General features: G+C 43.4%; 1 protein-coding gene across 1 annotated transcript in view; it reads right to left on the minus strand.

Moving 5' to 3' along the window:
• Positions 1-3,828: 3,828 nt before the first annotated feature.
• Positions 3,829-26,251, minus strand: part of BANK1 (B cell scaffold protein with ankyrin repeats 1) — a 165,066-nt gene continuing 142,643 nt past the window's right edge. The window contains exons 10-17 of the mRNA XM_053403349.1: positions 25,568-25,831; positions 16,632-16,700; positions 12,922-13,100; positions 10,548-10,611; positions 9,088-9,117; positions 8,114-8,184; positions 7,008-7,059; positions 3,829-4,738 (exon numbers count right to left, since the gene is read on the minus strand). Of these exons, the coding sequence (XP_053259324.1) occupies positions 7,048-7,059; positions 8,114-8,184; positions 9,088-9,117; positions 10,548-10,611; positions 12,922-13,100; positions 16,632-16,700; positions 25,568-25,831 (689 nt within the window). The 3' untranslated portion in view covers positions 3,829-4,738; positions 7,008-7,047. The remainder of the gene's footprint in view (positions 4,739-7,007; positions 7,060-8,113; positions 8,185-9,087; positions 9,118-10,547; positions 10,612-12,921; positions 13,101-16,631; positions 16,701-25,567; positions 25,832-26,251) is intronic.

Below are 26,251 nucleotides of genomic sequence, written 5' to 3' on the forward strand. Positions count from 1 at the left end.
AGCTGTGCTTTGGTTTCCGAATGTTTTGGAAGTTGAATGGACTTCTGGAATGGATTCCGTTTGACTTCCAAGGTATGACTGTATATATCCTTCTATTGTTGAACTATAGAACTAGGGTTTTCACTTACATATTAGCAAAAAGGTGGAAATGCATCACCAAAACAAGAGGTCAAAATTGATTTACACAAAATGTGCACCTGCTGATTTTGATGCAGATTTTGAAAAACTACTGCGATTTAAATGGAAATATAATCCATCTCTTCACAGTGGGACAAACTGTGACCAGTCTGCCTCCTCATTCAGCTGCCTTGGTGCTAAGTATTGATGGGCAGTTATAAGATCTCTACTTTTCCTCCTGGACTTAGGCTAGACAACTCTTTAAAGAAAGGATGGCTTCGTATAGAGGGCCATCCTCTGTAAAGTAGGACACATGGACTCCCAATAAATATTTTCACAAATACTTCAAACACAAGAGATTGGAAACCTCCAACTATGTTAGAAAGTCGATTTCAGCTTGGCAGGTAGAGGATGGTAAATTTTTATTCATGTAACTAGATACTTATTGACCCATGTGTGTCATTGGGAAAGTGCTCACATTTGTTATCTAGTCGAGGAAGGGAAAACATACTGTGGTATTTAGTTAACCAACAACAGACAGTGAATCACTGATTTGGACTATTGAACGGTTCACTGAGAGCTCTCCAATGACGTGTAAACAACCAGGAGGCCTACCCATCTTATTGAAAAGCTGGGTTTGTTTTCTCCAATTAAAAAAGAAGAAAGGAAACGATTGGAGGGAAATGTTTTGGTTTCTTTCAAGCTTTCCCTCAAGAAGGGAGGCAGGGTTATTCTTTGAACAAAATCCTTGTGCATAGCAGTTCAGCCAGCTATGCAGTTGTGAAATTGCTTTTAAATTAGAATTGGTGTACAATCTGAGTTTACCAACCTGGGTTGTCAGTTGTCTCATATTTGAGACGCGATTTCATAAAAGCCCTCTTCAGGTCTTCAGCATGAAGGCAAGGAGGGGCAAGTGGGAACACAAAGCGTGAGCCTATCCCTTCAAAGATGGTGTCACAGTCCGGTCTACGGGCGATCGAAGTCCCGGCTGAGGACGTCGGGACCGGGGGCAAGATGGTGGGGTGGGAGCAGGAACGCGAGTCCAAAAACCAGGGATCCGAGGATCAGGAAGCAGGGAGTCACGAAGTCAAGGGTTCGAGGGTAGAGAAGCAAGGAGTCACAAAGTCAAGGGTCCAAGGGTCAAGAAGCCGAGGTCCAAGGATCAGGAAGCAAGAAGCCAAAAGCAGCAAGGCAGGAAATGTGTTGCTGTGGCAAAGAGCTGAAGGGAAATGCTGACCTTATATCCCTTCCTGGCTCTTGCCACCAGGTGCAGTGAGTTACCAAGCGGACTCACCTGTGTGGCCGCACCTTGCCTCTCCAGTACAAACTTAGGAAGGCCCCAGTCCTGTGAAGCCCTACTGGTCACAAGGCCTGATTCCTGTGCGCACTCCTGACAGATGGCGTCCATTCTAAGCACATTCCCTGACAATGCATGGTTGACATTAAGAAAATAAGAAGAGCACTGCTCTACCAGGGCAATGACCCACCTAGTCCAGCATCCTGTTCTCACAGAGCACAAGATTTGCTTTGTGTATTTAATAATAATAATAATAATAATAATAATAATAATAATAAATTAATAAAAAGCCTGCCTTTTCCTCAGAACCGAATGCTCATTTCTGTAAATAACAAGGCAGTATATTCTGTTGTTGTTGTTATATAATACACATAGCAAAACACAGCTATCCCTTTAAAGTTGAACTTCTCTGAATTTTGTAATGTAGTTCTCCAGTCAAATAATGTGAAGAAAATGCATATACTAGGGTAAAGGTGCGCATACAAATGCATATATGATAGTCACCCTTCCCTAATTCAATCAGTCAATTTGCAAGGTCACTTATCATAAATTAAAGCTAGAAGTTAAAAATGAACTTGTTTCTTTCATTTATTATCACATTTGTATCCTAATGTTTCCCCATGAAGCTCAAAGGTATATTCATGCTTCTCCCTATTTTATTTTCGCAACAACCCTGTGAGGTAGGTTAGGCTGAGAAATTGTGCCTGGCCTAAGGTCACCAAGAGAGTTTCATGACGCAGTGAGGATTTGAACCCTGGTCTCCCAGTTCCTTGTCCAACTATATCACACTGTACTTAAATTGTGTGTGTGTGTTAACTTAAATTGAGCTTGGTTTGTATCAATTTCTTGCCTCTGTTGGTCTTACTTGGATTCCATGTGCATAACCAAGGCATCCTTTTTGGGAGCAAACATCACTGAACATAGGGGGACTACTTAGTAAATAAAATGGAGGCTGCACCTGTAGTATTTAGCACTCTGTTTATCCTGGGAATCCTATTAAACAAACACCGAAATCCATATACTCTATGTAAACATTGTATTTTGTAATCATGCTAATAGGTGTCGATAATTAGTGCTGATTTACATGCAAATGCAATGTACAAAGATGCAGTTGGATGTTCTTAGGGGGGAAAGAGCTAAAATTAGAATGTAATCATTCCTCTTGGTGAATGGGAGATATTCCTGTAAGGTGCCACAAATTACCATTTTGAATAAATAAATAAATAAACGAGGCCCCGCAACAAAATGTTGTTGGAGGGGGGGCACCTGTCTATAGTGGGGAAGCCCACTTCTTACTAGAAAAGAGGGCACTTGGAAGGGATAGATCAACATTTGCCTGTAGGCAAAGTCTTTTTCAGAGATGTGACTGAGTACTTGGTGAACAAGTAAAGGTAAAGGGTAAAGGGACCCCTGAACATCAGGTCCAGTCGTGGCCGACTCTGGGGTTGCGGCACTCATCTCGCTTTATTGGCCGAGGGAGCCGGCGTACAGCTTCCTGGTCATGTGGCCGGCATGACTAAGCTGCTTCTGGCGAACCAGAGCAGCGCACGGAAACGCCGTTTACCTTCCCGCTGGAGCGGTACCTATTTATCTACTTGCACGTTGACGTGCTTTCGAACTACTAGGTTGGCAGGAGCAGGGACCAAGTAACGGGAGCTCACCCCTTCACGGGGATTCGAACCGCCGACCTTCTGATCGGCAAGTCCTAGGCTCTGTGGTTTAACCCACAGCTCCACCCGCGTCCCTTGGCGAACAAGTACTTAGGCTCAATTGCTAGCAGCGGAAAGCTCAATCTTGATCTATGGCAAGGTGCTAAAGACCCAAAACATTGGCAAGTGATGTCTGGGGACACCACTTGATTGACAGGTGGGGGGGGTACTTCTTGGGCCAAATTGGAACTCCAAATGGACAATGTTTGGCCCACAGGCTTGATGTTTAGAGTCTTTAGAGTCACAGAGCTGACCTGACTCCATCTGAGAAGAGATTTGAAGGCACAGAGCAGGCCACCTGATGAGATGTGTGCTTTCAGAGGCACCCTTCCTCAGCTGGAAGAACTTTGAAGGGTGTAACCATGCATAGGGGAGGTGGGGGAAAGGAGATGAGGTTGGGACAGGCTGGTTGGACACTGGTTTGACAGCTTCAGTGTGCATGCTCACATGCACTGTATAAACCCTGTAGTTTATGTATTTTGGGGGGCAGTAGGGATAGTTTTTGGACCCTCTTTTCTTTTTTTGAGAGTCAACATGCGTCTGCAGACCTTAAAGTTCCCAGGTGCTGCTGACACCTCCTTCCTGTGCATGGGTGCTACCATTTTGGCTACAGAAACAACAGCATTCACCCCCGTAAAGATGGGAAATGAAAGGAATTATTACAGTGGTTTGTCAACAGCAGGACCAATCATTTATTTAGTTTCATGTATACTTACTTATTCTTTGTCAACGAGGGCACATTGCAATATACAGAAATGAAATGCACGTGAAACAATTGGAAAAATGTATACAAAATGCTGACAATGGCAAAGCTCTCGTGCCTTATTCCCTGACCTGTTCATTTTAATTGACACGTCTCTCATTTCTCTTGCTTGAAACAGAAGCCATGTTGCAGCATGTATCAGGACAGTTAGGCAGGTACCAGTAAGGTCATTTAACACTTAAGTTCTGGTGGGATATGATGGGGTGGCAGCAATCATATGACAATTACAAGCAGTGAACCATTAAAAAAAGTTCCGCCTCTGAACTTATTGGTGACAAAGGTTTTTGCTGTTTTAAAGAGCTCAAATTGTACAATTGTACAATAACTTATGATCACTTTGGAAAGCACTGTGCAAGAAAGCGCTTTGAAATAGGTTTCTGAGGACCTTGGAAGCTCCTTTCAAAGCGCTATATTATAGAGCACTTTGCATCGGGCTTTGCAGGCACTGCTGATCAGCTGATTGGTGGTGCTTGCAAACCCCCTTTTGTCTGAAGCAGGGTTCTACCTGCTCCACTCCCCATGCCTTATATGGTGTCAGGTGTAGGTTAGGTGGGTGTGGCTCGGCCGAAAGTGCCCTGTTGGCTAAGTGGGGGTTGCCTGACAAGCCTCAAGAGGCCTGAGGGCTGGAGGTTCCCCAGCAGAATGAAAACAGCATTTGTTTTGCCCCTGTTAAGTTGTTTGCAGAATCCACCAAAACAAAGGCAAGAGGAACATTTGAAAAGGAGGCCTGTTGGGTGGGGACTTTTGCTTATCCAGTCTTCAAGGCTCAGCTTAGTGCAGCAGAGTTTGCTGAAAGAAGGATCATCTCTTGGTGATGCAGAATGATCGCTGCAAGGGGTCCAACAATCTGCTCTAAAGCGAATGGTGAAAAAGACACAATTACTGGACAAACTGTTACCAGGCCAGCATATAAGAATAAAACAAAGCTTTCAATGCTTAGCTCCCCACCCCCACTCAGTAATAGAATTTGCTGAAAACCTCAATGGCAAGTTTGTCTGCATGGATTTCTAATTCCTGTCTTGCTCTTTTAAGCTGATGAGAAGTGAGATTTCCCCACTAGGTTCTGCTAAAAATACCCAAAAATGCGTATTATATTCTTTATTATATGTACTGTTATACATATAATATTATGCTCTGCGACATAAACTCAGAGCATGGGATGTGTTCTCAGGTTCTAGACTATTGCTATTTTGGAGTGGGATGCAAGCACATACCAGGAAATTATAATTGCACAATTATAGCTGAGGGGTGGTCTTGTGCAACAAACCTGCTTCCTCAAAAGACTGGACTTTTTGTGCTAACAGATGTGGTGGTAAAATGTCCTGGAGAGTGTAGGATAGCAGTTGCTCTTATGCAAAGCCATCTCACCTCCATGCAAACAAAGTAGAACGAATGTTTATTCAGGTGAGAATGTTGCTTAATCTCCCGGCACACAAATCAGAATGAAGGCAGAATAAATAGGTCCTCTGGAAGCACCCTTAAACTGTTGTTGATTCTTTGGGTTAGCATTAGAAACACAGATAAATATGGGGGTGCAAAATATCTAGACCTTTAAATATAAGGCTGTCAACTAACAGGTCAAAATTTGTAGGAAAGAAGCACCCAGCATACAACTTCTATATTTTCTCCCTTGTGTGGTCAAATCTAATAATTTATATCTCTTGGGATGTTTACCTGATGGAATAATGAATGTAGAAAAGAAATAATTAGAAAATGAGACACAGGTAGCAGGACTAATAATTTAAAACAACACCCCTTTGATGCAATGTACAGTGGCAGGGAGGAGAAAGCTATTTTAAAAAGGAAGAAGAATTCCTGCAGAATGGAATAATGAGATGCCCCAAGTAAGAAGGTCATCCTCATTAAGAAGACCATGGGAAAAATTTTGCTGGAGGGGAAGACAATGGTAGCTAAGATATGTAAGGCACAGCTTTTAAATGACAGCTAATGCATCCTGCACTGATCAGATAGTTAATTAATGTTTCAGCCATTCTCAGAATTCCAAACCTTTGAAATTCTGGAAGACAATACAGTTTAACCCATTGGTGGGCTGAAAATACAGCCATGTAAAAGGACACCGACACCCACACATGCACTATAGTGGCCCTGAAGCAGCCAGTACAGTGGTACCTCAGGTTACAGACGCTTCAGGTTACAGATACTTCAGGTTACAGACTCCGCTAACCCAGAAATAGTACCTCGGGTTAAGAACTTTGCTTCAGGATGAGAACAGAAATCGTGCAGCAACGGCGCGGCTACAGCAGGAGGCCCCATTAGCTAAAGCGATGCTTCAGGTTAAGAACAGTTTCAGGTTAAGAATGGACCTCCAGAACGAATTAAGTTCTTAACCTGAGGTACCACTGTAATTTATACGGATGCCCATTTTCCTTTATTGAATCAGGTTACAGTACACTGGCTCATATATGTTTCACAGCATATGCTGGTAGTTATATTACCTTAATACCACCACCAAGCAAATTTCCTTTCAGTAGCAGAACTGAGCCCATGTTCCTTTTTCACACAAAATTCCACCTCTGGGTTTACCCCGGGCATTCTTTACATAAGAAAATAAGAGGAGCCCATCTGCTGGATTAGTCCAATGGCTTGTCTAGTCCAGCCTCCTGTCCTCACAGTGGCCAACCAGATGTCATGAGAAGCCCCAAAGCAGGAACTGCCTGCAACATCACCCGCCCCACTTGTCACCCCCAGCAAATAGCATCCACAGGCTTACTGCCTATAGCAGCGGAGGGAGAACTTAGCTTTTCTTTGTTTCAACCACCCAATTAGGGAAGGGGAAACTTTTTATTGCTAAATAATTTGGAGCCAGAGAACTGTGTTCTCTTTCTCATTTTGTCTGTCTTGGTTACCTTACTGTACCCTGTTTTGATAACTCCTGGCTGCGACGTGGCTTAGAAGTCTGAAATACAAAGTAAAATAATAAAAGAAGTCTACTGAAAATCGCTCTGATCTTCTGCCTGCCCCTGCCTTAAACATTTCAAATATCCAGCAAGCGTTAAATAAAGTAAAGGAAAGAAGCTGGTTTATTAATGAAAATGAACCAAAGAAGCATAGGGAGTTAAGCGATGTCCGTTTGCAAAGTGTGTTGTTTATATGCCATTACCTCTGTTATCAGGAGACGCCTGCTCTTTCCCTGGTGGGTTTCAAAGCAGAGTCTGAAATAACACATGCTGTTCATGAACACTGTTAAGGATCTGGAAGTGGTAGCTATTGACATAATAAACTTTTTAATAAAAATTTAAAACCAAACAAGCATCTGGCATATGCCCCAGTGACTTGTTACTGTTGGATTTCCTATGTGGGTCTGCCTTTGAAAAGCTTACAGAAGTGGTCCAGAATGGGACTGCCAAGCAACATGGAACACACCTCTCCAATTTTGGAGCATGGGGGTGTGGGTAAAAAAGCTGCGGGACAAAACCCACCACCAAATTTCAGGGGCAGGGGCAAAATTTGGAGGAGGATAAAGCTTACTGCTACTACTTGAGCATCTCTAAATGGTTGCTGGGTGGAAGCTGCCTATCCTCCTTTCTCCGTAATGATGCTATGACATTAAATATAATTGCTTTAGAAGAGTGGGGTGGGGACCTGGACAAGGAAAGCACAAGAGAGGAGTGCTTTCTTCATGTCATCATAGGATTTAAGTGCGGCCATTCTGCAATACCCCTTCATGGATCACTGCCTTGTCCTGGCAAAGAGGCTTGAGTAACTCTAAGAAGCTATGAGCTACGTCGTGCTATGAGCTACCCAAGATGGACAGGTCATAGCCGAGAGTATAGACTAAATGTGATCCACCTGGAGAAGGAACTGGCAAACCACTCCAGTATTTTGCCAAGAAAATTCCATGGACTTAAAAAAAGGAGAAGCTTTGAGAAGAAAGTGAGAGTTTCCAAGGCATGCTCTGGTTCATTGGGACACGGAGAGTCGAACATGACTAAGACGACTAAACAACAAATTCTGCAATAAATGCTCATATGGAATAGGCCATTGGAGGTATACAGTAAATGGTACATGGGGGCACAGAATGATGTTTTGAGGTCTGACATCAGGATGGCATTTATTTCCAGCAGTTCCTAATTGACTGTAGGACATTCATTCCAACATATTATCATTTAACGATCGATATGGGGAAACATATGCTTCAGAACCAGCACTTCTGAAATTTAACTTCAGAACTAAAACACACAATTTTGGGGAAATCTTGATACATACCTGCTTTGGAAATGGATGGGTGTACACAATGCCTTCAGCACTAAGACTTGCTTTTCGTCTCGCCACGGGAACTATCAAAATAAGAAAAGGCTTGCAACTTTTAGCGTCAAGCTGGTTTGGAGCTGTTTGGTACTGATATATTTGTCTTACAGCAGGCAATCCAATTAAGATAAGAGTCTAGCATACACAAGGTTTAAAGCCTTACATAATATGGGCCTTGTCTACTTGAAGGAAGGCTTCCTCCCATAGATCTTTTCTTATGAAAAGAGATCTCCTGAAGGTGCCCTCTTCTGAACACCTCTGCTGTCAAAAGAACAGCCCCAAGACTACCTTAGGTGTGGTACCCTAGTTGTTGAGCTCTTTGGCATGGAAGGGACACCTGAATACCAGCTTTGTTAGAGGGTGGTTCAGGGGGACATTTGCATTATACTCCAGACCTGATGCCTGTTCTCCTCCCCTTTTTAATTAACAAATGACATCATATCATTCCAAGAGTGCATTACTGGAGGGAAGAGCTCAATTAATTTGCAATGATGGATAAACGAATGAGAGAAAGAGAAGGAAGAAGATGTCCCATGACCTTCCCTGGTATTCCCCCCCACCCTGAAGTTTACTAAGGTTATGTACCACACTTAAAACTGACCAGTCCTTTTTTGAGGGTCGGGGGGGCATTATCAAATTTTACCCATCTCAAATTTGGCAAAATGGAGGTGGGTGGAAAATCTTTGGCTCAGCACTAAAACAAACAAGCAAGCAAGCAAGCAAGCAAGCAAGCAAGCAAGCAAACAAACAAACAAACAAACAAACAAACAAACAAACTGCTTTCTTGTGATGGTAGTCACCAGAACAGTGAGTACCAGCACCACCTCTATTTTTTTTAACCAAAAAAATACTATTCAGTAGATGCCTATTCAGGAGGCACCTTGTAGACTGGCTGTAGGCATGATTTATGAGGTAAAGGTATTGGAACTTACCATCTGGATGGTGAATAATGGTGATTTTGTCTGTTAGGAAGAAAAATAAGCCGAAATGTGGTTACAACAACTGGTCATCTGGGGTTTTTTTAGTCCAGTCTTTCCCCAAGTGCCATTTGATCTGCATTCATAGAATTGTGAGCATAGATCTACCTCAGAATTTCATATTTTTTCCCATTATTCCAGGGATGAGGAGCCTGCAATCCTTCAGCTCCTGTCATCCCTGATCATTAGCCCTGCTGGATGGGGATGTTGGGAATTGGTGTCCAATGATACTTAAAGGGCTCTGCATCCCTGCACTGTGGTCTTATCTACACTAGTGTGGCACTGAAAGTGGAAGTTGGTGTATCGGGATTGGGCCAATATATCCATTTTGGTTTCTCTCACTTTCTCCTTTTCCCTAATTTTAAATCAAGTCCTCCACACTTCTACATCAGTTTGAATTTTTTTTTTAAAAAAAGTCCTCATGAACATTTATCAGCATTTTTGTGTGAATTCTAATATGTACATTTTTTTGTATGCAGTTCCCCCCAATTTGAATGCAGTTTCCTATAATGTAATGCTTTTTGGTACATTATGTTCACTAATACGTACACTTATATGCATGCTTTGCACTAGTATATGCGTTTTTGTACACATTGCTTGCCTGGAGAACTGCATTGCAAAATTCGGAGACATGTGGCTTTCAAAGGATGGCTGTGTTTTGGTTCTCATATTCTTTCAGAAAGTGTGAACTAGTTAAGTTCACCTTGAAATGGAAACAAAGTTAAACTCTTTCTAGTGGAAGGCCGGGTAAGAGAAAGGTCCCACAGGCATACAAATGCCCTTCCCATGGAAAAACAAACAAACACTTTTCATGTTGAAAAATGCAGAGTGTATTCTTTCACAGTCTCTTATCAAGAATGTGAGGGATACAGAGTACTGTGAATCACCTCTAAAGTGATCACTGCTTTCCTTCTCCTGTCTGGGAGCAACCATAGAAAGCTTCCCTCCAGCCCTCTCCATGTTTCTGCCAACCTTTCTGTAGTGCTTGGTTTTTGTTGATGAGTTGTGGCAACTAAGACACAAACTGGAGTAGTTCAGGGCAGGGATTGTTCGGCCCCTGACAACTCTCTATAACTTGTTAGGGAGGCCTGATTCAAACTTTGAGCATCCCTGGTATAAACAGAGGATTTCCTGGTCCAAAAATACTGAATTGCTGTTCAAAACACGTTTCTTGATTCCATCGCCTATAATTTTGGCATTCGACACAGCTGCTCATAATTACTATTATGAATCATTTTGTGTTCTTCTATGGGAAGGCAGGTCTCCACATTTGACAAATCGTCACAAAACTATGGAGAAGCCTTTCAAAATCTTTCCATGGGCTTCACTAGTCTTTGGTTCAGGCCTTGAAATATATATATATATATACAGTTCCCTTCTGCAGCTTATTGAAATGCTAGTTAAATGTAATTTACCATACGTGCTTTCCTCCTCCGGTCTTTTTCTGATAATAGAGTCTCTGAGCTGGCGTATTTTTTCCTTAAGTAAGAAACAAACACACAAACAACAACAAAAATCAATAGCTGCAGTTGATTGTTAAAAATAATGAATGAGTAGCTGGAGGAGTTGGGCTTTTTAGTATTCTGCACACTTAAGCTTCCTAGCACAGGAAATCATTTTAAAAGACATTGGGGGGCGGAATCTCTCTCTCTCTCTCTGTGCTTTAAAAGAGAATTTTGGTAGAGTTATGATACATAAAGATCTCTGGAAAGTTTTCTCTAAGAGCAAATGCAATATCTCCACAGCTGCCACCCACTCCCTCAAGAGGCAATAATTGCCATCCATATGGGCAGCTACCTTGAATTTCATGGCCAGAATAAGAAAGAAGTATTTGTAACCACCCAAGAACAATGAGTTATTAGGAAGAACCTGTTCAGCTTTGTTCTGTCAACTTTAGTTTTGCTGCCCAATCACTCCAGTTGTCTCAGAGAAGGACAAGTCAAGTCTTCTCATAATGGTTTGGATGTCATGCTAAACCATGGCTTGAATTTGGCTTGTTTCCAACCAGAGTTAACATTCACCATAGTTTGTCTCTTTGGACAATGATGGAAAATGAATTGCAACTATGTGAAGTCTCAGTGTTTTCAGAGCTCTTTAAATCTAGCTAATCTCTATGAACACTCAAATGCAAATGGTGAGGTGGACTCCAGAAAGAAACTTCTGCAATGTTACATATATTACAAATAAACTAAGAGAGTCAATGTAGGTGGTGCAGCAATTGTGGCCAAACCCAAACCCACACTCATTAAGAACATTGCAAAATCCCAGATATAAATCCAATCCAGATGTTGCACTTTTGGTCTAATAAACTATGCTTTAACAGATGGGGAATGTGCCCTTTGCCCATGTACTCTTGTCCCTCTCCTCCCTTTCCTCTTTTAAGAACCTAGTTTTGGTGAAAATATGTTTGTTCCTTAAACCAACTTTCCCATAACATTCAATCAAGGACACTGTAAACCATGGAGACTTATTTGAGGGATTTCCCCTGTCACTTCCTGTTTGGCATTACCATCACTAGTATGATCACTCTGAAAATCAGCCCCAATATATTCTCCTAATATACACACTTTTGCAAGCAGTTTTCCATAGTGTCATGCATTTTGTAGGATATTTACACCAATGTATGCATTTTATGCAACATTTTGCATGGTAGACGTATTTTTGTACACATTACTGGGTGGCAGAACGACACTGCAAAATTTGGATAACTGCAAAATTTGAAGGATGGTTGAATTTCTGCCTGCACATTGTTTGAAAAGTGTGAATTAGCTAGCTTTGCCTTTGAATGTGAATTGACTCAAATTTCTCCTCCACCCCTAACTATGAGAAGCACATGTGGATGTGGTCATTAAAAATGCATGCATGTCACGAAAGTCCTAAGATTTTATTTGTATCCTGGCTATATGTAGAACTATTCACAAGCGTGGGGCAGGTCAGTGGCAGAATTGCCTGCTTTGACTGCAGATGATCCCAGGTTCAGTTCATGGCATCTCCAGTTAAAAAGATCAAGTGGCAAGGGATGGAAAGGCCTTTGTCAGGTTTGGGGGAAGCGGCTTCCTCCCTCCCTTTGACCGTGGATAAGCAGAACAAAGCGAAGAGAGTCTCTTACCATTTAAAGATATTTTAATTATCACAGCAAAAGAACAAAGAGTCCATTCTCGAAGTAAAGGTGCTCCCGATTAAGGTTTCCACCTACTTCCCCCCTCGTCACTCTTGTCACGTCCTTGTCTTGCAACCTGATCTCGCAACCACTATGCCTTCTGTGTAGCTACCTTATCTAATCTCTTTGACCTTGGACTGAGCGGCTGGACACTTTCTAGCGAACCAGAGTCTGTTAACTCTCTTTTTCTCAGTTCTTCTTCCCCTAGCTGTTCCCCACTCAACTCTGCCCAGCTTTTGTCTTCCAAACTATGTTCCTCTGCAAACCACTGCTCCAAATCTATACTGCTCCGCTGCTCCTGGGCAGCTTCAGGATCCTGGTCAGGGGGAGGGGGAGGCTCCCACCATTCCTCATCAGAGCAGCACTCCTCAGCCTGGTCTCTGACACTGCCTGAGATCCTGGAGGGATGCTGACAGCCAGAGAAGATAATACTGGACCTCATGGACAAAGCGACTGGCTTGGCACAAGGAAGCTCCCTATGTGTCTAACACTGGTACACCCAACTCAGGTTTGAAAACACACAACTCAGGAGAAGAAGGAAAATGTGAAACCCACTAAAACTGCAGAGATATCTTGATAAACATAGCAGCTAGCTTGTAACCACCACACAAAATACACGAGGCTTCTACCTGCTGGGTCGCTTCTAATCCACTTCTGTGATTCTGCCATTCTTTAAATTTCTCCAGAGCTTCATCCACAGAAAGTATCCCCTTCTTCACCTGCTCCTGCAATAGGATGAGCTCTTCTTGCCTCAATGGGATGCTTGGCTTGACGGTACTGTATGTGGTCCTCTCACCTTGAGCTTTATCTTCAGGGAGCAAATGCAAACATTCAGGACAGAAGCAAAAACCCTTTTTGAGCTGCATATATGATAGAAATCTAGATTTCTGAAGCAGAGAAAATGGACAGCCTAAGTGCAATTACTAGATACCTTTTCAGTGTGGTGTAGTGGTAAAATGATATAATGGTTATCATATCAGACTAGGGGTGGGGAGGCACAGTTTAGTTGCCTAGGCTAATTTCACTATATTTCAGCCACACAGGGTTGTTGAGAGGATGCAAATGGAAGGGGGTGACCCACCTTTAGCCCCCTGGAAGAAAGGCAAGATGTAAAGGAAATAAATACATAAATCCAAACGGTAAAAGTCTCAATGATGGGGGGAAGATGTTGCTTCACCCTGACTCCTTAGAGACACCAGAACATTTAGCTTATTTTCCTTGGTCAGCTTTTGTATTATCAGAGCTTTGCCACAACTCCCATTAAGACAGGGATAGGGAACCTGTAATTTTCCAGATGATAGTGGACTCCAGCTCCCATTAGCCCCAGCATGGTCAATGGTGAGGAATGATGGAAGTTGCTGACATACAAAATTTGGATAAATGCATATCTCCCATCCCTGTACCAAGAGATGAGTAACAGGTAGACCTTTCCCTAGGACCTTGTGTGGTGTAGTGGTTAAGAGCGGTAGTCTCGTAATCTGGGGAACTGGGTTCGATTCCCCGCTCCTCCACATGCAGCTGCTGGGTGACCTTGGGCCAGTCACACTTCTTTGAAGTCTCTCAGCCCCACTCACCTCACAGAGTGTTTGTTGTGGGGGAGGAAGGGAAAGGAGAATGTTAGCCGCTTTGAGACTCCTTCAGGTAGTGATAAAGCGGGATATCAAATCCAAATTCTTCTTCTGTTCTTCTCCCCTACCTGCTAGGTCAGATTTGAATCTGGATCCCAACTGGAATATCAATAACTTTTAAGCTCCAGGATTAAATTCTATGTTGATAAATGAGACGAGTGCTGCCAGGGATTCCAATATCTAGCTGCGATGAGGGTTTCATCCTGGTACACAAAGCATTCACATTCATGGCCATTTGCCTGATTAATTCACTCTCTGTTGAATTTAGTTGTCGTTGGAGTTCCTTTTGTAAGACAGCACTGTACCATTAACTAATTATGAAACTCAAGAAAGGAATCACTGACACATTACATTTAGGCCAGGCGCTTTGCTTCATAAGCAAAGACAGGAAATTTAGCACTACCAAGATAGCTTTCCACAGCAACCAGTGTGCACACCACACTTTCCTGAAGACAAACTCTGTGTCATACTGAATTATCTCTATACTAGAGCTGTACACCATTGTTGTTGTTGTTTAGTCGTTTAGCCGTGTCCAACTCTTCGTTACCCCATGGACCAGAGCACGCCAGGCACTCCTGTCTTCCACTGCCTCCCACAGTTTGGTCAAACTCATGCTGGTAGCTTCGAGAACACTGTCCTTGGCAATATTTTTCTTTACAGCATTGGACTGTATACAGCTTAAAGCAGCTCGACATCCACTTGAGTCGGTGCTGGGAGGGTAAAATAGGTTGGCCAGGAAGCTCACTTGCATTACAGTTGCCTGGCCTTCACTGTATTCCGCATGGATGAAGATCAGACATTCAGTTTGCAATCATATGCGAGGTGTAAGCTGCATTGCACACAGTGGAACTTACTTTGGAGGGAAAATATATGGGGTTGTGCTGCCTGGCAACTGAAGGATGATGTGCCAAAACTCCCCATGGAAGTGACCTTGAAACACATCAGAAGTGCTGGTTCAATTAATAGCACAATGGCCAATTAATGATTAGATAGGAACCCTGTAGTAATAAGCTGGTGATGATGAGCTCTGACTAATTTTCTGTAGAATAACATGGTACCTCCTCCGTCATGTTAATGCTTCCTTCTTGTGTGAGGGCTCTTTTGTGGTCCCTCAACCAACAATATATGGATCCTCATTTTATTGTCTTGTACCAATGAAAAGCTTTAAAAGATCAACATTCTGATTTGCAGTTTTTATTGTGGGCTACATGTAGCATGGTAGCATGGAGAATCTGGCCAGCCTATTAAAAATGCATTTATTTCAGCAGGTGATTGATGCTTAGAAATTATTTGAACTTGTAGAGCAGTAACCTTGGACATTGGTGCACCAGCAGTGTCAATAATACCGATATTTAATCATCTCCTAGGAAAATGTTATAATGCCGCTTGAAGGTTACAGTAAACTCACTGCTCATAAAAATGGAACAAACAGTCAGGAATTCTCTTTTCATTGATTAAATGGCTATGAACACAGTGGTGTCCTAAACAGGGCACAAGATAATATGCTGACCGCCAACTCTACATATTTGCTCAAAAGAAAGTCCCAGTGGTCTGAACTGGAGGTTTCCCCTTGCTAATTGTGCATAGCTCTGTATCCTTAAATTGTTGTCATGTCCGCGAGTGGTGCTGTGGGTTAAACCACAGAGCCTAGGACTTGCCGATCCCTGCGATGGGGTGAGCTCCCATTGCTCGGTCCCTGCTCCTGCCAACCTAGCAGTTTGAAAGCACGTCAAAAGTGCAAGTAGATAAGTAGGTACCACTCTAGCGGGAAGGTAAACGGTGTTTCCGTGCGCTGCTCTGGTTCGCCAGAAGCGGCTTAGTCATGCTGGCCACATGACCCGGAAGCTGTACGCCGGCTCCCTCGGCCAATAAAGCGAGATGAGTGCCGCAACCCCAGAGTTGGTCCTGACTGGACCTAACAGTCAGGGGTCCCTTTACCTTTACCCAGTAAAGGAAGTTACAAAAACTAAACTGCATCCACTTGGAAACTTCTGATTCTCTGAGTTAGAACTTAAGACCTGAGCTCGGTGGTCAGTAGAGTTGCACAGCACAGCTACTGACTGAGAACTATACCACTGGAAGTGGGAGGCGCCCTTTTCTAATGCCTTGCAAGTAGAAAAGTAGTAGATCAAGCATAGCTTTCTTTCCAACAGTGTTATTTCTGGTGGGGAGCACTAAAACAATCCCTGAAATGGGATGTTCCAAGGAAAAGGAGAAGGTGGGACTGAGCCAGTCTGGGATCTGCTGGATCCTGCACCAGTCTTGCTATCATCAGATGATGGTGTCAGGCCTGATCTGGACCTGATCTCTGTACCAGTTATTCTGCCCTTCCTTTCCACTGCTGCTCCTCTGAGTGGCTGGGCTGTGGCTATGGCATTGGTCCTGTCACTCAAGAAAGCTCTGCTGGCTGGTTGGATTGTGCCCTAAGTCTCAGTCTAGCTCCGTAACTGTCACATTTGCCTTGTGATTGCTACCATTGGCAGTGCAACCTGGCAAAGAACAGTAAGAAATGAGAAAGGACTGTAGAAGAATAGATGCATTTAACATCCAGTCCTAGACTGACAATGTAAACTTACCCTGCCACAAGTTGCGTCAGGGAACCAGCAAATGGGAGTTTTTGCAGATTGTTGCATTGGGTTATTATACTGCCATGAACAGCCTCTCTGGACCATATATATATATGGATATATAAATCAACAAAATCATCATACCTGGTTTTCTGGCAGCGCACAGCAACTTCTCATTACCAGCATGAGTTCTGGTTGCCTTCTGCTGAAAAACTACACGAAAAGGAAATTAGGAAATGAAAGATGGCAGCAGAATAAGTATGGTGATTACTTTTCAGAACTCCAGTGCCTCACAAGAGCATCCAAGGACCTTGAAAACAGATTATAAGGAAATAGCATGAGCTCTCACAGTGTCAATGGGCATTATTTTGGAATACTTCTGGGCAGAGGCAAATTCAGAAGTGCAGTATCCCTTCATGATGCTCACAGCCATGCCTCCTTACAGCCGCACCCCCTCAAAGTCACACCCCTACTAAGATTATACAAGTGTCTTAGATTATACAATAATCTTATAATATTTCAATAATAAAAATAATTAGGGATGCATTGTAATGCAGATCTCTCTGTGTTGCCTTTCAGATAGATCTACTATTTTCTGTGCGAATGATTTGGAGTGTATCAATATCTTTTTTTCAGAGCAGCTTAAGTCGCCTCTTCCTTGAAGTTCCTTTGTCCATAACAAAACTTGCACACCATTCTCTTCAAACTGAAGCACCTCCCTGAAGACTTGCCCTCCCCTTCCTGGTCCAGCTCTCCACTGCCCCAGACCACACTTGGCCACACATGTTAGGAAGCTTGGTTGTGTCAACAAACAGAGAGGACATATCCGTCAATCTGCTGATTTATCTCAGTTTCTCATTTCTCAAATCTGAAGTTCAGTTCTCCACATTTTCTCACCAGGATGTGATTTCTTTTTACACATATAGAAGTCCTCATGATAACCCATCAGCATTCTAGCAGGAATGTTTCCCACAAGACACCCATTTTTTGTATGCAGTGGTTTAGTGGTTAGAGTGCTGGACTAAGACCTGGGCTCAAATTCCCACTCAGGTCTCTGGGTGACCTTGGTCCAGTCACTATCTCTCTCAGCCTAAACGACCTCACAGGGCTGTTGTGAGGATAAAATGTGAAGAGGGGGAATTGTAGACACTTCTTGAGTGAGGTAGAAATGTAATAATAAACAAAAAATAAAAATAAACATGCACATGCACATCTTTGCAAGTTGTCAGGCACTGGGCAGAAGAGGAATGGTAGAGGGAAATAATGGGAGAGGAGGGAGAGGAAGCACCAGGATGGTGACAGCTGACAGTGTCTTTAGAAAGCATTCCAGAACTCCCCTCTCCCAGAACACGGCAAGCCTTGAAAGTAGGAGGGCAAAGAGCTCAGAAGCAGAGGGCCCTCAGCGCCACCCGGAGGGGAGATGATGACAATGACAAAAGAGGAAGTGGAAGGAAAGGGGGGGTGAAGAGTCACTCAAGACAGCGCCACTATCCCAAGAGGCTGTGTTCCAAGCCTCTCTCTGTAAATATTGAATAAAAAGCAGATGGTAAGAACTTGTCTTGTATGTTCCTGGCAACCAGCTGTGGGAGTTGCTTACTGCCGCCTGGCACAAGCATTCCCCCCTAATATAATGCATATTGTATGTTATTTTCACCAATATATACATTTGTATGCATACTTTCAGGGGTCAGCAAACTTTTTCAGCAGGGGGTTGGTCCACTGTCCCTCAGACTTTGTGGGGGGCCAGACTATATTTTGAAAAGAAAAACAAATGAATAAATTCCTATGCCCCACAAATAACCCAGAGATGCATTTTAAATAAAAGCACACATTCTACTCATGTAAAAACACAGGGATTCCCAGATCATCCGCAGGCCGGATTTAGAAGGCAATTGGGCCAGATCCGGTCTTCGGGCCTTAGTTTGCCTACCCATGGTCTACCCTAATATACATATTTTTCTATTTGTTGTTTGGTTGGAGAAGTGTGCTGCAGTTTTGGCAGGAAATTTTGCTTATGCTCAGGGGGCAGGGAAGGGCAGGGCAGGGCAGCAATGAGGTTAAGGTGAACCAATGGGAGTGCCAGGCTGTCTTCACCAATGTGTCTGCATTGCCCGGACCATATTGCTGTGCTGCCCACATCAACCCAGTATGTGGCACAGCCACTACTGCCAGGTGACAGGCTCCACAGTGCCACCCCACCAACATGGCCGCTCCTGCAATGCCATCATGTTTCATTCCAGTCTAGTGTTGACTGCTGGCAGCAAAGGGGTCAGGGTTTGAAGGGAATTCTATCCTACCCAATGGATGTTAAGTCATGGACAGGCCAAATGTTAATGGCCAAGGGCAGGAAAATGAAGAGTGTGTCCTCTAACAAATTACCCGAAGAGAAAATAAATTGGGTCCAGGACAGGGATACATTCAACAATGTCCCTGATTAGGAAGTACTTTAACTGATAGGCCTGGGTATTTCTGCTGAGTTTTGCAATGCCACAGCAATGAAATAAATGGAATTACTTCTCCAGCTGTTCAAAGTCAAATTGCTAGAACCACTTTACATTCAGCGTCTTGCTGAAAATCATTTTCAGCTGGCAACAAACACTCTGAGCGGGCGAGGTAAGAGAAAATAAATTATTCACTTTTTTTGGACGGAATTAGGAAAACATGTAACTAAACTGCAACACAGCAGGCACACGGGCATGCTATGATTTGAGGAGAAAACAGTGAAGAAACATGTTGACATTTCTCACAACACTTAACAAGCCAAGGCACCCGATTTTGGCAATGACAAACTGGAGCACATCCAGTGGATGGACAGCATATTGAAGGTCTGGAAAACTATGAGGAATAGGTGAAAGAGCTGGGTATGTTTCACCTGGAGAAGAGATGATTAAGGGAAGGCATGCCTGCATTGCCCCATAGAAGATGGAGCAGACTTGTTCTCTCTCTGTGAGATCTTGTGGGCTCTGTGAGATTCTGCAAGAATTCAATGAGTTCTTGCGAGATTTCAGCAAGATCTTGCCAGAAGCTGCTGATACTTCACCAGGGGCTGAAGTGGTGGGATGAGTGAGGTGCCCACAGGGGTGCCACCTCTTGAGCTTCCGCTGCCCAAGGTGGCTGTTTCACCCTGTCTCATGGGCAAGCGGACCCTGCTCTTGCTCCACAGAGGACCTATGGGTGGAAGTGGGTGGAAACTGTTTGGCAGTGGAACATACTGCCCAAGAGCTGAGGATCTTTCATCCACCGGAGATACTTAAGCGGCTGGTGGGTGACTATCTGTTAGGGGTGTGTAGTTTTATCTTGGGTTGTACATTCTTTATTGATAAGGGGCTTGGACTAGATGAACCATAGAATCACAGATTTGTACAGTTGGACGTTACACCTGGTCATCTAGTCCAACCCCCTGCAATGCAGGAATCTCCGTTAAAGCATCCATGACAGATGCTTGAATCTCTGCTTAAAAACCTCCAATGAGTACAAACTTCCAAAGGAGTTTGTTCCACTGCCAAACAGCTCTTACTGTCAGAAAGTTCTTCATGATGTTTAGTCAGAATCTCATTTCTTGTAACTGGAAGCCATTGGTTTAGGTCCTACCCAGGTTTGCTCCATCTTCCACGTGACAACCTGTTAGATGTTTGAAGATTTCTATCACATCTCTCCTCAGTCTTCTCTTTTCTGGGACAAAGATATCCAACTCCCTCAACTCTAAGGCTTGGTTCCCAGACCCTTAATCATCTTGGTTGTCATCCTTTGCACACATTCCAACTTGTCAATATTCTCCTTTAACTGTGGTGGCTAGAACTGGACACAATACTCCAGGTGTGCTCTGACTAAGGCAGAATTGAGTGGTACTATTACTTCCCTTGAACAGTTGATGCAACCTAGAATAAAATTCCCCCCTTTTTTGCTGCCGCTGCATCACACTGTTGACTCATGTTGAGCTTGTGGTCTACTAAGACCTTGAGATCCTTTTCACATGTACTTCTTGCAAGCAAGGGTTTGTATGGAACTGGTTCTTCCTGCCTCTATTGAAATTCATTTTGTAGTTTCGGCCCAGTTCTCCATTCTATTAAGGTCATACTGGATCCCAGCGCCTCGGACAAAACCCTGTGACACCCCACTTCTCACTTTTTTTTCCAGGATGGCATGAACAACCAGCTACAAATCCACTTAACTGCTTTGTATGGAGAAGAATCTAGGTTTAATCCCCAGCATCTCCAGGTAGGATTTGGAGAGACCTATGCTTGAAAGCCCTGAGAGTCACTGCCAATCCGTGTGGACAACCCTGCACTAGATGGACCAAAGGTGTGGTTCAGTGTAAGGCAACTTCCTATGGCCGTGGAGGCAGGTGGGGGCAGTCATCTGCCACTTTCCATTGACTCCAATGAAACTTTTGAAAATTTACGCCATCATTTCAGGTAGAGCTGATCTTTGAGCAAGCACAAGTCCTGCTGGACTCAATCTGGTTCCTAGTACATAAGCACCTTATTATATATTGATTCAGTGCAGAATTGCTTTGGGAATAACGCACTGATGAGATGGTTTCAGATGATATAGTGAACCAAAGCAAGAAAGAGCTATAGAGACTACATTCAGAAAACATTAACTCTGGTGAATTCAGTTCCTTCTCTCTGATCTTATTTTCTAAGCTTTCACTATCTAATGTAGGATGTTGAGGCAGCAAAAAACTGATTTGCTCCATTGGAAGCACCACCTGTTATGACAAAAGCCCTCAAATATCATTGATGACATTATACAAGTCTTGTTGACTTGAAGGAAACACTCGATGTGAATGAAACAACATTAAGGGAAATTGTGCTTTGAATGAGAATGTGCCTGCTATCAGACCATCAAAATAAAACTGCAGTTCTAGCAAGAACTCAGGCTGGTGGGTGGAAGGTTAAGAGATGTGCCCCTGAAATACATTGCATCCCAACAAATAAAGCTGAATGCCAATGAACGGGCCAGTGAAGGCAGACTCAGAGACTGGGTTAAGTTGTTCAATGTGCTTGTTTTTGCTGCTTATTTTAATGCTACAGAAACGCTAGCAACATGGTTCCATTTACTATGAAGACGACATTGCTGCACAATGCAGCCCTCCCTTTACCCCCAGTTGGACTGCTGAGGGGCCCCTCTGAGCCACTGGGGACCATCACTTCTGGGTTGGAGCAAATGATGACCCCAGGCCTGCATATGAGCCTGTATTGACCACTTATGTTTTCCCTTCATTGCCTAATAGCAGCTGTGGCGTGATGTCTTGAAGTGATTTGCTAATGGAATTGTCATGGTGGCAGGAGAACATGGTACCTAGTTTTGCTTTGAGGCTGCATTTTTTGGAAAGTTACTTGAGAATAAGCTCTGTTTCTATTATTATTATTATTATTATTATTATTATTATTATTATTATTATTATTAACATACCACCCTATACCCTGGGGTCTCAGGGCAGTTCACAGATTAAAATTAAAATATAAAACCACAAAATATATAATCAGAATAAAAAACAACCCAATACCCCCCCCAAACCCCCACATTTTAAAAGGTCATAGGATGTCAATCAAATCAAAGGCCTGGTTAAAAAGGAACGTTTTGGCTTGGCACCTAAAGATGTATAATGAAGGTACCAGGTGAACTTCCCTGGGGAGAGCATTCCACAGATGGGGAGCCACTGCAGAGAAGAATTGTTTTCATGTTGCCACCCTCCTGACCTCTCAAGGAGGAGGCACATGAAGAAGGGCCTCAGAAGATGATCTCAGGATCTGGGTAGGTTCATATGGAAAGAGGCGGTCCTTGAGGTATTGCGGTCCTGAGCAGTTTAAGGCTTATGGGTCAAAACCAGCACTTTGAATTGGGCCTGGAAACTAATCTGCAGCCAGTGCAGTCAGACCAGGATCGGTGTAATATGCTCAAATCATCTTGCTCCGGTGAGGAACCTGGCCTCTGAATTCTGCACCAGCTGAAGTTTCTGAACCATCTTCTGAGGCAGCCCTACATATAACACATTGCAGTAATCTAACCTTGAGGTTACCAAAGCATAGACAACAGTAGTTGGGCTATCCCTGTCCAGATAGGGGTGTAGCTGGGCCACCAGCCAATGCTGATGGAAGGCACTCCGGGCCACTGAGGCCACCTGAGCCTCAAGCAACAGCAAAGGATCCAGGACTGCCCCCAAGCTATGAACCTGCTCCTTCAGAGGAAGTGTAACCCCATCTAAAGCAAGCAATCTCCCACTCATCCGTTCTAGGAAACCACCCACTAATCCACCCTCAGTATTATCTGGATTGAGTTTCAGTTTGTTGTCTCTCATCCAGTCAATTACTGAGGCAAGACACTGGTCCGGCACTTCCACTGCCTCATCTGCAGATGTAAAGGAGAAATAGAGCTGAGTGTCATCAGCATACCGCTGACAACATACTCCAAACCTCCGGATAACCCCACCCATCATGTAGATGTTAAACAATGTAGGGGGTAGAATTGAGCCCTGTGGAACCTCACTTTGAAGGTTCCACAGAGCTGAAAAGCACTCCCCAAGTAACACCCTCTGGGAGTGACCATCCAAGTAGGACTGGAACCACTGCAAAGCGGTGCCACCCACTCCTAGTTCGGAGAGTTGCTCCAGAAGGATACCATGGTCAATGGTATCAAAAGCCACTGAGAATTTGGATTTGATATCTCACTTTATCACTACCGGAAGGAGTCTCAAAGCAGCTAACATTCTCCTTTCCCTTCCTCCCCCACAACAAACACTCTGTGAAGTGAGTGGGGCTGAGAGACTTCAAAGAAGCATGTCTATATGGAGAGAGGCTCAGAACTCACAGGGTTAAGAGTTCTGAGTGACGTCTCACATTTTGAGGCGGGTTTAGAACACTGAGGGGAGGGTTTTACTGCGTCTCTCAGTGTGTGTGTTTGCTCCGAGGAGAGAGCAGCAAGATGTGCGCTCTGTCGCCAGGAAATTTATAGCTGTTGTGTTTTGCTAAGGAATAAAGACTTTAAAGATAAGGAGACTGCTGCGTTTCAGCCTGAATTATTACCACACGACAGAACGTTCCTGCTTCTGTTCCGCTGTGTTTACTTGCTGCTGGAGTCAAAGGTCCCTGGGGAAGACCAGAGCCGCGCAGAGAAGTGTGCCGGACGCCATTGGGCTCCATAGTCTAGCCCAAGGTCACCCAGCAGCTGCATGTGGAGGAGCGGAGACGCGAACCCGGTTCACCAGATTACGAGTTTACCGCTCTTAACCACTACACCACACTGGAGAAGTTGAGAAGAATTAACAGGGACATGTTTCCCTTGTCTCTCTCTTGACAGAGGTCATCATACATAGTAGAACTTACTTCTGAAGAAGCACGCACAGGTTTGCAGTGCACATCCCATGGAAAGCAACAAGACTTTACTGTAAAGTATGTTGACTACTAGAATGTGTTTGTGTGGCAAATCAAAGAGGGGCAGGGAATTACAACAGCGCTAAGCAGGCTTCTTCCTTGGCAGTCTTATCCAGGGATGCCAATGAGTCAGCAAGCACAGAGACTGAAGTATCCCCCTTAGGCCTGAGGCAATTCTCTAAGGTCAGAGCTGAACTACATGGCAGATCACTGTAAGCAAAACTGCACCTGTCTCTGTGGTTAAGCTGTGCTAACTTCAGTCTCCTGGGCGGATGATCCTGTGCCTTTAATGAGCACAAACCTTTTGCTATGTGCTACGAAACAAAATGCTCTCATGCATTTATTTAACAGTTATTCTGACATTGTGTAATTGGAAGCATATTGAAATAACCTGGTGAGGAATATTAAGAAGCCAAGGAACAGGAAGGAAGCGCGTCGAGAGTGCACGCCATCTGGACATAAAGCCATTTGGCACGACGGCGTGGCTTCATCTTGATGAAATTTCCCTATGTTACTGAATATTTATCTGAGTATAGATGGTGCAATGATTGAGGGCAGGGGGAGGTGTATACGTAGTAAGAAATAGATCCCACTCTTTCCTGAAGGGGACAACATGTTTTGCAATGTGCACCTGATATTATTGCCAATTGAACTAAACATTGGTGGGGAAACATTTCCCTGCTTTAACCATTTTCGTATGTGTAGCCTTGCTGGCTGGGGATGATGGGAATTATAACCCCAAACACCAAGACGACACCAGGTTGAGAAAGCTTGATCTCAGCTTACTCCATTTCCTGAACTGAGACATTTAGTCTTCAACTGTTCATTGCCTTTTGCTAGCTAATTACGCATAAATGACAGCCTTGAGATAACTACCACCCCCAGATTCACTGCCGAACTCCTCGTTAAATGAGAATCTGTTTACAGATCATCCGCTGATGTTTTCAGTGCAAAAAAAGAAAAAAAGCTTTCTCCCAAAGGCCTTGTGAAGTGTAGTTCCTTAAGTGAGCTAGGAATATCCAGTTAATGATTCTTAACATGGTCTATATGGTGCCTCTGGCACCAAATCATGACAGTTAAACTGGTATAAAACTGATGTAAGTACCTTAGAAGTTCTCAGGGGTCTTTAAAAATAAAATAAAATTAAGAAACATTAGTCAGCTTGCTTGTTTCCAGTCTGCACTGATGCTTTCTCTTTTCCTGTTCCTCGAGGGCAGGATTGCTACTGCAGCAAATCAATGCTGTTGTGTTACGTTGCAAACCTCCCTGTGATCTTTGGATGAAGGACAGTATATAAATTTAATAAATAATAGTAATAATGCCTGGATTCTAGCATTGGGTACTCTGCTTTATGGGTGGACTCCTGATAGGCACTTAATGGAGCCTGTGGCTGGTTTGAATAGAGTTTAAAAAGCAGAGTTAACCAAAAATGCTTTGGTGCCTGAATCTTACTTCATCACTGGCAACAGGACAATATCCTGAGCAGGTGTTAAGGGACACATAGCTCTGCCTTCCAACCCATACTAACTCTTTATCCACTAACAAAACCATAATATTTAAGTTTTTTATGTGTCGTGTTTTTCTGCAAAGAGCTGAACATGAATGTACAAAGAATGTTAGACTGAGATTATTCTGTATATTTACAACAGATATTCGCTGGGCATTAATGGAACTTTAGGAAAAGTGAATGGCAAACAAAGTTACCTTGTGCTATGTAAGGAGTGCTCTCCTCTTTTGTAGGTGCAAACAAAGGACGAGGTGCAGGCGCTGGTGGCCGGTTCATAATAAAGGACCTGCCACCTTTTCTTCGCTCTTTGTTGTCGTTGTCAAAAATGATATCGTACACACCATCATCCACAAGAGCAGAGCTGTATGGATCTTCCTCTTCTGATTTCTCAGATTCACCTTCTTCTTTCTCCTTCTCGTGTATCTCATCGGTTTTCTTTTGTTCTTTCTCTGCTTCCCATTCTACAAAACACGCACAACAGCAACATCATTATCCAGGCTCCTGGGTTTCCAGGGTGAATGAAAACACCACCATATGCCTGTTAAAATAAGCCTTAGTAAAAATCTTTGCACGTTGCATACAAAGACCACGTATACCTCTATAAATTGGACAGCTCAAAATCAAATTTATTCCCTTAAGACCACAGTTGCCTGCCATTTCTATTAGAGGCAAAATGGCCTTTTAAAAACAATACAAATTCATCGGGATGAACTCTTGTAAACTGCTATATAAATGCTAAAAAAAGTATTATGGGCTCCTTATAATTGTGTAATCTGGAGAGGTGTGTCTCTCGCTTTAAGCTCAAAAGAGTAGTGAGGATGTTAAACAGTGCGAAAAACATAGTCATTGCTGGGTACTTTAAGGACTTTTGGGAAACACAA

Source organism: Podarcis raffonei, chromosome 9, assembly GCF_027172205.1.
Source record: "Podarcis raffonei isolate rPodRaf1 chromosome 9, rPodRaf1.pri, whole genome shotgun sequence".
Lineage (NCBI taxonomy): Eukaryota > Metazoa > Chordata > Lepidosauria > Squamata > Lacertidae > Podarcis > Podarcis raffonei.